General features: G+C 45.1%; 1 protein-coding gene across 9 annotated transcripts in view; it reads right to left on the bottom strand.

Annotated features, from left to right (window-relative positions):
• Positions 1 to 14,521, bottom strand: part of Mpped2 (metallophosphoesterase domain containing 2) — a 175,688-nt gene that overhangs the window by 83,284 nt on the left and 77,883 nt on the right. For 6 of the 9 annotated variants that reach the window (NM_198778.3, XM_087653286.1, XM_087653281.1 and 3 more), the window contains 1 exon segment: positions 1,031 to 1,256. In NM_198778.3, coding sequence (NP_942073.2) covers positions 1,031 to 1,256 — 226 coding nt within the window. 9 annotated transcript variants of the gene reach the window in all.

Below are 14,521 nucleotides of genomic sequence, written 5' to 3'. Positions count from 1 at the left end.
CACCACCCCTCTCGCAGGTCTGCCTCAGCTTGTAGCGAAGATCTTGCGAGCTTTTCCACGAAGGATGGGGAAAGTTTAGTTGGCCTGCTCAAGGCTCACAGATAATCTTGGAATGTCTGATACAGATAACCTCCAGTCGAACATTCTCCTTTCAGAGATGAGAACATTGGTCTAGGTTAAGTGACTTGCTCAGGTCCACCCAAAAACACAGTGGTAAAGCCAAGATCAGGAAAATGATAATCGTTATTGTAAGCCAATTACCAGGCTCTCTTCTAAATTCATTCCGTGTGCCACGCACATAACCCTTCCATGACAAGGTAAAATGTGAATATTTATTTTCACCATCTTAAAGGTATAAAATCTAAGGTGCAGCAACATGGAGTAACTCCTTTAAAACCTGGCAATGAAAACCAAGATCCAGAGTCCCACTGGGAGGCCCCTAGGATGTGCTCCAGAGCCCAGTTCTAGACTTCTAGTTCTGGGCTATCCATTAACAACCTCCAACTTACCTGAGCATCTGTCTCATCTGCAAAGCCTTTAGCAAAACACAGATTTCTGGAGTTTCTCTAAGAGAGGAGAATCAGGGAGGTCTTTGAGACTAGATTTCAAGTTACCTTTACAGAAGAGGTCAGTTTAATGTGTAGAGAGACTTGAGGAAACTTGACCCTTATGCGAGGCATTTCATGACCGCTTCTATGTCAACGAAAGTGGAAATAATCTCATGGAATGGTCAGAGTAGCTAAATCTGGCAAGATCAGACTTTCCCAAGTCTCTCTATGTTTGCACAGACACATGTAGCACCCTGGTCATATAACTACATACATGTCTACTAAAGCTATAGTTAGGAGTCTGTTGGATGATGAAAATAACCAATTCTGTGATTTCCAGAGGGACCAAATGATGTGTTGGGTTGGTGAGGAACCAACAGCCCTTCCTCCTGCCCTAGTCACGTCTATGTAAAGCAGCTAAGTCCCAAGTTTTCTCAGTTCCAGGCTTGAAAATGGAGGAAGCCTGTGGAATGGGCACTTACCAGGGTGCACCGTATATCCTGAATCCCTTCACGGTTACTTCTGAATCTTGCAAGTAAATACTGTTCGTCAGGAGGGACTGAACATTGTCAAAGTCCTCTGGTTTCAATTTGGACACAGAGGGGAAACGGTAGTAGTCCTGCTTCACGAGGTCCGCCATGAATTCCTTATCAAATGTCAGTTCATGATTCCCAGCAATCACAATTTTATATTCATATGGCAGGTTTCCTGTAATAACAAGAAGGAGAGAGAGAAAAAGCACCAATTAGCGCGTCCATTTCCCATCACAGAATACAGCAGCCAAGACCGTTGATTAGCAGACAGCTCACCCGGATGAAATACTCACACATTTCCATTTCCGTGTAAACCAAAATTCATGGCTACTCTTTTATGCTACCAAAAATTAAAATAAAGCAGAAATAGGAAGCTATACGGATGGAGCTAAACAGCGGCTAAGAGGACATCAAGCTTTTCAGTCCCGTTTCTTTCTGGATTTTACAGATCCACCGTGACGACTCCATACACAGTTATCCAGTTTTTGCTTTGTTTTGGGTAAAGATGGACGGTGATCCTAAAGGGGAGGCTTGGACTCAGTCTGGTTCTCAATAAATTAAGACAACCAAGTATTTTTAGCAGCATGTATAGGTGCTAGGTTTTTGGTGCACCCTTCAAACAAAGCATTCAACAGAGCATCGCAAGTCCAGATAAGCAACCTACAATGTCAGGTGGCAAGCCTAATTTTACATTTACCTGTTGGCTTCTGAGTAAGCAGATTATTAAGAGCCGGTGATGGGAAGGGCAACTTCCCTCCCGCTGGGATGGGAGAAGAAACTGTAAAGCTTAGCCCCCCTCCCCCTTTAATATTTATGCTATGGAAATGTGAGTTCTCAGTGCGCGCGCTCTTTATGCAAAAGTTTCCCGATCGAAATGAGATAATTCTGGGAAGAAGAATGAAAGCTATAAAGGAAAACCCAAACACCAGACTTCTGCATAGATTTATAATGTTTGAATAAAGTACAGGTCATACATATTAATAACTCACTGGGATGCTATAAGAACCAAATTTCCAAGGGGAGATAGAGCCGGGCAGCCGCCCCCAACCTCAGATTAATCCTTTTCTCTGCTCTGTGCTACCCATCCCTCAAACCTCGCCGACGGGCGATTGCTCATTTTATTTTATTTTGGAGTGAAAATAAGGGTGGGAGGACGGCGCACAGAATCCACCTCACTGAGACTCCTGGGTCCAGTGCAAAATTAATGTGGCCTGCCATTCTGGAGAGAATTAAGGTTACCCTGAGCAGGAAAGAGAATAATACTCTTGTAAGAATTGATCCTTAACCGGCAAGCCAGAGCTGATGATTTAATTAAGGAAGCTTTAGTGGGAAGAGAGTTTTTATTGGGAGTGGTAGCAACTTCTGCCATTGGCGCTTGGATTTCAGCAGGACACTGGATAAAGAGGGCACTGTAGAGTGCCCACCCTGCAAGCAGCCTGAAGCACATGCAGCTGCTAGCACAAGTGTTTTTTCTGAGACAGTGGTGGCACTTTCTAACATTGCTGTTTTTCTTCAGCCCCTGATTTTTCAGTTTCTAAGGGTAATAAAATCGCATAAATAGCATGCGCTGTAACGGGAAGGCTCGAGAGAAGGTAAAAGCAATGCTAGAAAACGATTCTGTGGAGTAAGGGAATCAGAAGCACTGAGGCCAAGAGTCAAGAGCTACCAGACGGCCTGCACACACTGCCGTGGGACACACCTCTGGCAGGGCTGTGGTGAAGGAAGAGTGTGGTGGGAGCAGGAAGCCACTCTCAGAGGCATGCTCATGCAAGTTGGGCAATTAGGAGCATGATGTGTGTTGCGCAGGCCTTAGAATGTTGTTGCTATTCTGGACTATTCCTGCACTTGAAGCATACATGAAAGACAGATTAACAAGGCCCGGCACTATTCCTGCTGATATAGTGAGACTACTGCAGACGGTGGTTAGATTATGCACCCACAGACTCATCTGGGTTCCTCAGGTCAGAACAAGCTAAAAATGCTTTCCTGAGCAGCTCGGTGTCCTGAGGCAGGTCCTGCCGGAGCGGACCTTGACTCACATCACACTGTGGCCATCTATCTCCTCTGTCAGTGCTGCTGGACGCACTGGAAACTCTGAGTAGACTGCTGTTGCAAGAGAGGGTGAATTCTCACCATTCCCTTTCAGATTTTTGGTTCAGTAGGGTTGAGTCTGAGACGTTGGGCAATCAAAGTACTCCCCCCACCCCGCCCCTTTAGCTCTTCAAAACAAACAAACAAGAAATAAAAGGTGAAACTTCGGCGAAGTAAATCCTCCTCAGGAAAACAATCGTCCTCTGTGTCTTTTAAATCAGATTTCAGGGACTCCGCTAGAGAAGGAGCCACCGAAATGAACAGCCACAGGAACAGTGATGATATTTACACGCCGCCAACAGACTCATCTCACTCTGAGAATCCAATAGCCGTTTCCAAGTTCCGCCCTGGGTTACCTATGTTATGAGATTGTCTGACAGATTTTCTTTTTTGCTGAGCTGACCTTTCATCTATAATCTGCCAACCTTTCTGTTTTATATGAAAAGTGTAAGCAGGGCGGCTGACAAATCTCCTGTTACTTGATGGCATTTTCTTTCTTGCTTTTTTTTTCTTTCTACAAGACTAGATTAATTTGGAAGGCTCCGCAGTCAGACCTCAAGCTTCTTAGTATTCAAATAGCATCACTTTCAAATTGTCAGACAAAGAGGTGCCTGCCTTTATCCATTTTACTCAGATCAGGCCATCTCGGCCAACCCGCTTGAATAAAAAGGGAGGCCATATTCTGCTTTCCTAACGCGGGAGAAATCCCTGCTCCGTGGGACCCGAAGAACTAATTAGTGGAATTACACAGCGTGTTCTGGGAACGACAGACAGGATTATTCTAGGAGGAATTCTCGGCCCAATGCTAAGTACTGTGTGTATTATAAATGCATAGTTGGAAAGTTAATGTCAGTGTGTTCTATATAGCATTTTCATGTATATATGTAATAAAATATACATAATATACACAAGTATGCAATATGTTAATAGATGATGTATATGTGTACGCATGTAAGAAAATACATATGTTACTGTCAGAACACTTTTGAATTAACAACAGTAGAGGTCAACTGGAGGTATAGCAACAATGCTACATAAGTAACGAATGAATGAATGAATGAATGAATGAATGAATGAATGAAATACAGGATCCCAGCATCAGTCGGGAGTACAGCTTCAGATAATCAATAGTGGATTGATAAGCAAGCAGAGACACCATGCTGTGTTCCCCCCGTTACTGAGATCCACGCCTAAGTGTGTTAGCTCAGGCCTGCAATGCCAGCATCCAGTCCAACATGGGCTACAGAGTGTAACTCTGTCCTCTGAAAGGAACAGAGAGTGATGACAGGAAGGACGACTGCCCCCGCCAGCTGGAGCTCGATCCTCCGAAGCAGCCACTGTAAAATTTGGCTATTTTCTCTTCAATTCTCAGAATGGCCAACCACATGGACAGTGGAGGGAAAAGAAAGGGGCTCTTGGCTCCTTAGTCTTCGCTCTCCCGTCCTCTATTTCTAATAACTTATATTTCTTACAACAGGACTCCCTTTTTCATTTGTTTGCTTTGTTTTTGTTGTTGTTGTTGTTTTCTCTGTGTAGCCCTTGCTATTCTGGAACTCACTGTATAGACCAAGCTGGCCTCAAACTCGGAGATCCAACTGCCTCTGCCTCTCAAGTGCTGGGATTAAAGTCAGGAGCCACCACCGCCGGCAACAACTGGACTCTTAATGAAACTCCTCGTGTGCCCACAGACACGTTTCTTTGGTCTTCTCTCTTGGGCACCAGTTCTTTATTTATGGAATCTTCGTTTGTTGTGAGCTTATATTTACCCATCCCAATTAAGTACAACAAGCGGCCATCGGCATGTAAACGGGTGTGCCTGCTGCAAACAGGATCCTAAGTGGGTCAAGATGCCTCAGTGTTCTGCTTTGAAACTCCTGGAAGGAGTCCAGATATGATAAATTCAACCTACAGATATGTTAAGTTTAGCTCTTAACTGAATTTTACTTTTAAAAGATGAACTAACATTTAGAAAGCAGAAGATATCTCTCTCACACTTACACACACACACACGCACACGCACACGCATACACACGCAGGCACAGGCACGTGATTTCAGGTCTTCCCACCCTCTCCTGGAAAATCAGAAAATCCAGCAATGCTCACAAATTCCACTGAGCTTCTTGCTCCCACTGCTGCTTCGGCTTGCCCCACATTGGCTCTGCATGCCCCACATTGGCTCTGCCTGATGGGCCACTACAGTTTTATACTGAATAACACAACCCGAGGAATTCTGGTTTCTGTTTTTATTATCCTCCCAAAGCTTTCCTGAGACATCACTAATAGCTGCCTGAGGGACACAGTAAAGCTTCTTCTCCATTCTTTCCCAGGCTGACCTGACCACAGTGACAACACTGTCTCTGGAATATTCACCCTCTTGGTTGCTGCTGCTGTGGTCTCTGGACTCCTTCTCTCATGTCAGGCATCACCCCTCTCTTCTTCCTCAGATGTCTTTTCGTCCTGTCTGACTTCTGACACCCTACTTCACCCTCCTCCCATCTTCAGATATTATGTAGTGCTGTCTTCCCATGCTTTTCAAATTTCTCTTCTTAAGACTCGTTGTTAAGCCAGTACCACACGGTCTACAGAGGAGCATGAGGTTAAGAGGGGGGGCTCCACAGCCCCCACGGTGCATTAGCTGTATGACCTTGATCAGATGACCTTGCTCTCAGGGTGGTGATGGCAACCACTGCATGATGTGCAGCTTTAGAAGCACATGCATGTCAGGGAAAACAAGGTTACACCTGGTGCTGTGTATGGTATTTAGTATTGCTTTTTCTTTGTGACTCATCTCCCTATTGACTGAAGGCATGCATTGTGCCCGTGGGTCCCTGTTTGAGGGCCAATGCTTCCCAGTGGTAAGTACAGAATTCATATGTGCTTAGTGATACAATGGATGAGTGTCTCCAAGAGTTGCCGGAAGCTTCTGAGACTGCAGGAACTGGGCTTGGCATACTAGACTTTGAAAAGTGTAACTCAGTGTCATATTTTCTTCTTCCAAGTTTAAGCTTTTATAAAGTGTCCTATTCTGTGACATCTGGCCTCGTCAGCTAAGTTCCAGCCATGCCTTTCAAGCTATACTTTCTCTAAATATAAGTAGGAAAAAGTAAGATAACCTATCAGTAATGTAAGCAATGTGACCCGTAAGCTTCAGTGGGATTAAACAGGATCCTAAACAATTTTGGATGCTCTATTCATTCTAATGTCTATTAGCTGTGCTGCTGCTGCTGCTGCTGCTGCTGCTGCTGGAAATTACCCCTCCGAACTGCCATCCAAGAAGCCATTACTCATCCATAGAACAGATCCCTCCCTGATGCCACACAACGGTTACTCTCGAAGAGTCTCAACAGAAGACAGAAACGAAGCCTCTGAAAATGGCTGCAGAATCTGGCAACAATCCAAAATGCCCTTAAGTAATATGAGTGTTATTAGAACCCATCAGGCCCACGGGTCTCAGGGAGGAAGCTTAGGAAGCCTCTAGCTAGTGCCCAGTGGTAAGGCAGACCTTGCCTAGAGGTCATCCTAACCCTGCCCTTGCACACCACTTCCTCGCTTCTCTTGTCTAGGAGCCCATCTCTTGGGCTTTCATTCACAAAGGAGTAAAATGGAGGAGATACAGATTCCACTCCTCCGATCAGTTTCTACTCCCTCGACATGTCTCTCATTTCTTTCTAGAGCCTGCTGGGTGGGTGCCCTTTCTGTGGGTGTGTAGCAAAGAACAAGGTGTCGGCAGCAGCCGTGTAGGTGAAGATGTGCACCGCAGGTCTAAGTCCTCACTGTCAAGGAAATAAAGGGGGCTGTTCCTGCCCACAGCATCCTGGACTCAAGTGGCTCTGAGTAATCACAGCACAGAGGCAGGAGAGGCTTCCAAGGTATGCTGGTCCCAGGTCTCCCCAGAGCTAGAGCAAGGGCACAGGCTGTGGGGAGAGACTTACTCCCAGGTTCACCAGTACAGCTCTGTGTTCTTTCAATTTGCTATATGAATTAAGATTACATTTGAAAACAAAAAGCTATCTAAAATGATTTAAAAACGTAAATTCCAAGGACAAAATTCACCCAGGTGCATTGTGTGGATATAGAAACTGAGCACCAGAGAGATGGCGCTCTTTGCCATGTAGGCGTCATCCACACTGGTAACACAAGTGGGATTAGAATCCAGATTCTAGAATTTTATCGTACAAGGCCCAATTTCTTAGACCCCGAGGATGCCTGGCTAAGGTTCCTCTGTCAAGAGACTTCCTGTGCCACTCGCCCACCCACGGAGATCTATTGCTGGTTCTAATCCTTACGGACTGTTTCGCTTGTGCCGTGAGACAGAATTCTCCATTCTAGATACTTCTCTAGCTATGTCATGGGCTCCTCCTGCACGAGACATGAAGGGTAGTGTCAGCCTCCTGCTATGCCAACACATATCTTGGCTCACTCAAGACATTCCCTAAATTCAACTGCAGTTGCTGGTGCAATTCTTTTTTTGCCCACTACCTCTCCGGAGGCTATGGGAACCTCCTCCAGGAAGGGAAGGTCGACTTGAATTTAGAACTTTTTTGGCTATATAAGAAGTAGGACAAAGCATGGACAAGAGATAGGAAGTCTAAGGTAATAAGCTCAAACACCCATAGGGGCTGGAGAGGGATGGGACAGTCCGCTGATCTGAGGTAGCTGGGAAAATAACAGAGAGTAGTCAGAAATGGGGCACTGGTGCATCATTGTTAAACGATTGTATACAAGTGCTGTTCTGGACAAATAAGATTCCCAGGATAGCTTGCGCCACTCCTTCAATAAAAATTAATGTGCCTCAAAATTAAGTATCATATAACTGCCGCCCATTTTCCTGCTATAAATCATTCTAGAAGGTATTCCGACAATTCCCTTTTCCAGGACATCTGCCTTCCACAGGGTTTGCCTTGCACTTTTCATTCCTCCAGAGTAAGGATGATGGGAAATGGGGCGGCCAAAATGGCTCACTGGTTTGTGGCTAATGACAGAACCTCCTTGGCCTACATTTTAAACCAAGAAACTGGTAAATAAGGCTAATCGGTTGTGATCTCTCATTTTCGTCAGCGAAAGCCACAGGGAAGCCTAGCAGACAGAGCAGGAAGAAAGAATCCAAAGCCAAGATAGCCGTCCCTTGTTTCCATCTGTCGGAGGAAGCTTAGTTCGGAAGTAGATTTTAAGGCCTCCGATTCCTATGCACGTTCCTCTCCTCTCCATTCTCCTGAATTAGAGATTTTTGAGAACGTGTGAAGGAACCAAGGCTATCGCTATCATAAGTCTGGAAGTACAGAACGCTCGGTCTGTAGCAAGAAGAGAAGAAACAGGGAGGTGGGATCAGAACAGGAGTGCACGCTCTGGCTCCTAGGCGTTCACTCGGGAAAATCCGACTCACAGGCACTGCCTTCAGGCTCGTCTGCTCCAGCACACTGGACAACAACCTCCCTTAGTAGGATCGCCAAGAGTTCAGTGAATATTAAACACACGATGATTATCACTGATTCGTTTCTAAACAAAAGAAGAGACATCGATAGACTGCAAGTCAGGAATTCGCATTCCCGAAACCTTCTGTCCTCCACAGCAGAGGCAGGAGATGTTTTAGACAACAGTCCAACACAGCAGCCGTGGAAGGGGACCCTGTGATATCCAGAAGACAGATAAGAAGAGGCCCTTTTCCCTGATTAAAAGTATTATTATATTTTTAATATCGTGATTCCAGGGGGAACCACAGAAAACGTTCAAAGTCCTGAAGACAATTCTGCTGAGGAATGAGTAAGAAAAGCTCAAGCCAGAAAATTGACCGAGCAGAAAATTCTGCAGGAAGATGAAAGGTAGGAAAAAAATAACCCGAGAGGCTAGGAGAACAGAAGAAATGAGGCTCGGAGACTGCCCGAGGAGACCTTGCTTCTCAGTTTCTCACTTGGTGATTGCTGGGTGAGGATGGCAAAGGTTTGGTCCAGCCTGAAGCGAGAAGAGAGCACGCTTAGCTCTAAGGAGGCAGAGGCCACCATTTGCTGTGGCACCTCCTGTGCCTAGGAAAGCCTTTGGCACCTGGTGCCCACTGCCTATGCATTAAGGTAACATACAGACCCCCGGGAGTCCCTCTTGGCTCCACATTTGCACTCACTTGCCTCCGCTGCAAAACCACCAGAAACATTCAGTCAGGGCAAGCCCTGTCTCTGACCTCAGTCTGTCCCCCGTCAGGCTCCATTAATTTCCACAAGTCCTGACAGCTCTCACATTAATACTCACTTGCTGATGGAGCCACACGGCAGGTTCAGACTGCTACCTTCTCCTCTGACACTCATGCATTAGGGTTTCTTCCATGCTTGCAATGGGAAACCAAGTCTAAGAAATATTAAACACAGAAAACTAGATTACAATGATGTCAGGGCCGAGCCAGAATCCCAGGAGAATGGAGGAAGGCCGAGCGGAGACCTGACAGTCCACGGCAGGACTTACGGGGAAGCATACAAGGACAGCAGAGAAGACCCTTCCCTGTCTTCAGCCTCCTTCACAGTGAGACTGCTAAGGTTCCAGAGATGACACAAGCATTGCTCCTCACCAAGGAGACAAAACTCTATTCCATCACCCTACCAGCCCGAGAGGCCCTGAATAGTCACCAATTCACCAACACCGAGTGATGCAACCGAGAAACCTTGAGAGTGCGGCCATTAGTGCTCGCTATTTTAGAGACCATGAAGATATCTCATTGATGCCGTTGTCATCCCGCAGCAACCTCTTGTTCACATACACTCCCATCTCAACCATAACTGTGCTCCAGTATAACTTACAGCGAGCATGCACACATACGTCCGTGTGCGCACAAACACACACGCACACACTATCCACACTCATATGTATCTACAGACACCATTCCGCAATATGCATAATGGCTGATCCCTCCTTGTTCTCAAGTGAGTAATATCTCTAAATTGCCACCCAGCCCAACACGCTGTGCGTTCCACATGGGGCTATTGTGGTATCTGTCTACAGTGCTCTCTGTCTGACTGAAGGTCACTCAGTCATATTGGTACCACGTGTCTCGACAGCAGCCGTCAATGGCAGTGTATTCCGCCGTTTGTTTTCTCTAGCCTTTTCCTTATAGACAAGGGCCTTGGGTTGTGTAGAACGATTTGAAACAACAAGCCCCAAATCTAATCTGAATGGACTATCTTCTAAAGGCACTTCAACTTATCTCCTTCCACAAAAAAAAGATGGATCTGAATCGGGGTTTTGTGAGACAGCCCCAGGACGTACTGGTAAAGGCGTTGTCAGGTGTCATCTCAGTGTGTCTGTTTCTATCCCTGCAGAGGGTGGGAGAACATGAATGCAAGGCATGGAGGAAGCACAGGCTCTGGAATCACACGGATCAAAACTCAGATCGAAAGCAATCGATACAACTTAATATTACCCCTCAGGAGAGGAAGACCATTACGTGATCTGCCCTACGAAGTGGACGGGAGAATGAGCCCAATCAGCAAAGACTGAAGACAGTACCTGACACACGAAAGATAAAGACTACGCTGGTAATTCTGTGCTCCATTTCGTCTCCCACTGTAACTTCCTTTGGGCTAAGCTGCCAGTCCCCCACCTCCTTCCCAGCCCTTTAAGACGATGCCCAGCAAATGTCTTTATTAACATGGAGGTGCCTATGACAAGGCTCTATGATGAGCTGACAAATATATCGGGTCTCTTCCCTCTGCAAAGGCTTTCAGAAGCAACGGAGAGGAAGGTGTTCCTCCCAGTGATGATTATAAAATAAGTGGCAATTATTGTCCTGAATAATTAGGGGGACAAATGCAAATCCCATGTGTTTGCATTTTACATCATTAGGCATGGTGAAGACCAAATTAAATAAAAATAACACAAGGCATAAAGGCCATATCTTTTAAGAGAAATAACTATTTTAGAGGCTTTTAAAATTCCCTCCTCCTTAACCTTGCAAATAGAAAAAAAAAAAACCTTTTGAAATCACTGCTGTTCTCCTGTGCTTAAATAGAACTGGGGCCGGTGAATGTGGGGTTTCATCACACAGGCTTCAGGGGGGCGGGGTGCAGACGCCAGACCAGAGGGCTGACAGTAGAAATGCAATCTCTGCCTTAACAGCACCACTGGGGCTAGATGAAAATGGTCTTCTAGAACTTGATTAAAACTAAATTGAAAAAGAACATATTTGGCTAATATTACATTAGACTAAAATATAGAAATGAACCCTAATACTCTCGAAATCTAATAAGAAAAAGCCATCTCAATTTCCAAACTTTCAAAGCATCTTCTTTAAATGCATCACAGATCAATTTACATGGTACTTTTGCCAATAAGCAAAACCAAATCACAGGTTGCAATTGGCTTATATTGGAAAGTGTGAGAGCAAGTGCTAGAAAATGCAATTACGGAAAACAAACTCCATTTTCTCCCCTCTGAAGGGAATTTCAGGGAATATTTTATTGCCATCAAATAATATTTCTGAAGGCATCAATACACAATTCTATTTTCTTTTCAGAGTCCCCACACCCTATAAATCGAATCCACTCTGCAGAATATCTTGAAATTTAGAGAGAGGCCTACAAAGGGGGATATTACCTCTCACACACATCCTATGTCAATTTTAATAATTTGCACCCTGGACAGGAAGTGGCTTTGAGTCTAATTTAGGATGCAATAAAATTGACTTTTCCCCTTTTATAACTCAAAATTGTAATGAAGCCATGCAGAGATAAAACACACAAGGAGACCTCACAGGGGAGGTTATTTTGATCAATACTGACAGTGACAAGGTATGGAGGACAAGATGGTGTTTATTTCCTCTTCCAGGGTTTCTCTGCCTCAGCTCTCAATTGGCACCAATTGCTTACAAGTAGGGGCTGCACGTGATCAGAGTTACCAAGGAGACTTCCACAGATGAACAGTGGTTCTGTTGGCATACTGTTCCTAGGGTCTCCTTAGACACAACTCTACTCTGATGCCACGGTTCCCTTCCAAATTACACAATGCTTGTTCTTCAGCAGAAGAGTCTTTCTAGAAAAGTCTGTCATGTCTTCTTAGGCCCAGAGTTTCTGGAAACGGAGGTTGTACGTTTATGTCAGGTCTTCTCTGTCTTCTGTTCTCCCTGTTTTCTGGTGTCTTGGGGACTTAGTTCAATGAACACATGGTCATGGTTCTGCCAGGTTCCCTGCTCCTGGACATTGGAAGTGAGGTGAATGAGCCCTGCCTTTGCTTTGAATTATTTCTCACAAATTCACTTTCTGTCCTCCATCATATGCATCCTACCCTCTGTCTCCATCCATACCCTCTTTAGACAGTAGGAAAGTCTCTCAGCTTTCAGCTTATTTCTGTGAGGGGCTAAACCATCCCTCCTAAATCCACATGAAGAGGCCTTCACTGTGAGTACCTCAACATATTACAAGGACTTTAAAGAGGACATCACAGTCGGTCTTCATCCTTACAAGAACTGGATGTAGACACTAGAAGTGCAATCGCAGGCAGGGGAGTCTGGGGACACAGAAGGAACAGCCATCTGCAAATCGAGGAGAGATCCCCCAGGAGAGACAAACCCTGCATGAATTTGGGTTTGTAGAACTCTGGGAACTCTGTTGCTTAGGTCCCCCAGTCTAGTATCTTGTCATGATATCCTTAGCAAAGCAGAACCCAGTTTCGTAAGAGGGCTCTGCATTGCTTGGCGTGTTGTGCGATAAGCTGGGAGAACTATCAGCATGCAAGTTTGATCATGTATGCTCCTTAACATACACTACACTCACCCCTTATTCTCAGTTCCTCTAAGGTAGGTTCCAGACAAAAGCCAAACTCCCTGGGGTAGTGTAGTGGGCAAGCGCTCGGATATGGCCATGACCAGCAGCAACTCCACTCCTCTCTTAAACTTTCTGAAGTCAGGGCTTTCAGTCCACAGGATAAGAATTTCTCTACCAAAGCTCACTCTCTCCACCTTACTCTGGACTTTGAGGTTATTTGCATTTCCAGAAGGTCTCAAAAATTATCCATCGAATGAATGAATAAGTAAAGAGTAATTCTATCTTGACTCGGAATCATCTGGATATGTCAGGTTTATACCTTAATTTTGTATTCAATGTGTCCTTAAAGTTTTAAAAATCCTACTTATATTTTACTCTAGATTGCCACCAATTAAGAAACTAAATCCATTTTTTTCTTTTTCTTAGAACAGGGTCTCAACATGCAACCCAGGCTGGCCTTTAACACATCCTCCTCCTGCTTCAGCCTGCCAGGTGCTGGAATTACACTTCTACTACTCTACCTAGTTAAATCAATCAATCAATCAATCAATTTCTCTCTCTCTCTCTCTCTCTCTCTCTCTCTCTCTGTGTGTGTGTGTGTGTGTGTGTGTGTGTGTGTAGGGGGTTAGGTATAAGTATACATGTTTGTATGTATATACCCTTGTGTGTATGCACAAGTGGAGGTCAGAAGTCAACAAGTATTGTCTGCCTGTTGCTCAGCTCCCCACCCTTGAATAGGTGTCTCTCATTCAATTCAAAGATCAGTAGTTGGATGGGATGGCTGTCCAGAAAGCACCTGATATCCTTCCTCCATTTCTGCAATTCCACTCAATGATAGAATTACCAGGGTACCACATGCTGCCACAGCTTTTACATGGGTACTGTGGATTGAACCCAGGTCCTCCTGCTTGGACAATCAGGAGCCTTTTACCAACTCAGCCATTTCCTCAGCACCCCTGCTAAGTCTGATTTTGAAAATGTGATGTAAGGTGGGTCAAAAGCGAAGCAAAGGTGGCCAATGTGGTAAAGACTCAATTGTACTGAATGAGTGGAAACATGAGCAGGTGGATAAATGAAGGATCCTATCCACACCCCACAAAGAACGCACTCACTGTCAGTTTGAAAGAGAAGGCAATTGTTTCTGCTATTCAATATTAATCATTCAGAAAAGTTTCCATCCCTGGAGCCCAAGATTTGGAATCAATAGATAGAGCTAATAGTGTAGCCATTTATTATCCTTCTTCATTGCATCTCCTCATCTGAACGTTTTCACCCCTAGGCCTCCCAGGGAAATCACTGCTGTTTTGACAGCTGGCTTTGGAGAGGCCACTCTTCATAAACGAGCCATGGCCTGGGCCCATCCAGGACGTGTATATGCATCTTCTCAGGCCCCCAAGCCACTGGGTCAGATGAAAGAATCTGTGTTAATCATTTATGTGCGGGCCTAGCTTTCTCCTTTGCTTCCAACAAGAAAATCAAGGAGCAGCAGGGTGCTGCTGACCTCCTCTCCCCTGAGGCCAAGCTGACTGAATTCCAAAACCACAGAGACCTCAGCAACCAGAGCCCTTCCTCCTCTGGAAGGGGAAACTGAAACCTTCTAAGCCTACAT

The sequence above is a fragment of the Rattus norvegicus genome, chromosome 3 (genome assembly GCF_021556685.1).
Source record: "Rattus norvegicus strain SHRSP/BbbUtx chromosome 3, alternate assembly SHRSP_T2T, whole genome shotgun sequence".
NCBI classification, from domain to species: domain Eukaryota; kingdom Metazoa; phylum Chordata; class Mammalia; order Rodentia; family Muridae; genus Rattus; species Rattus norvegicus.
The sequence above is the reverse complement of the archived record's forward strand: the minus strand, read 5'-3'. Positions and strand labels throughout refer to the sequence as shown.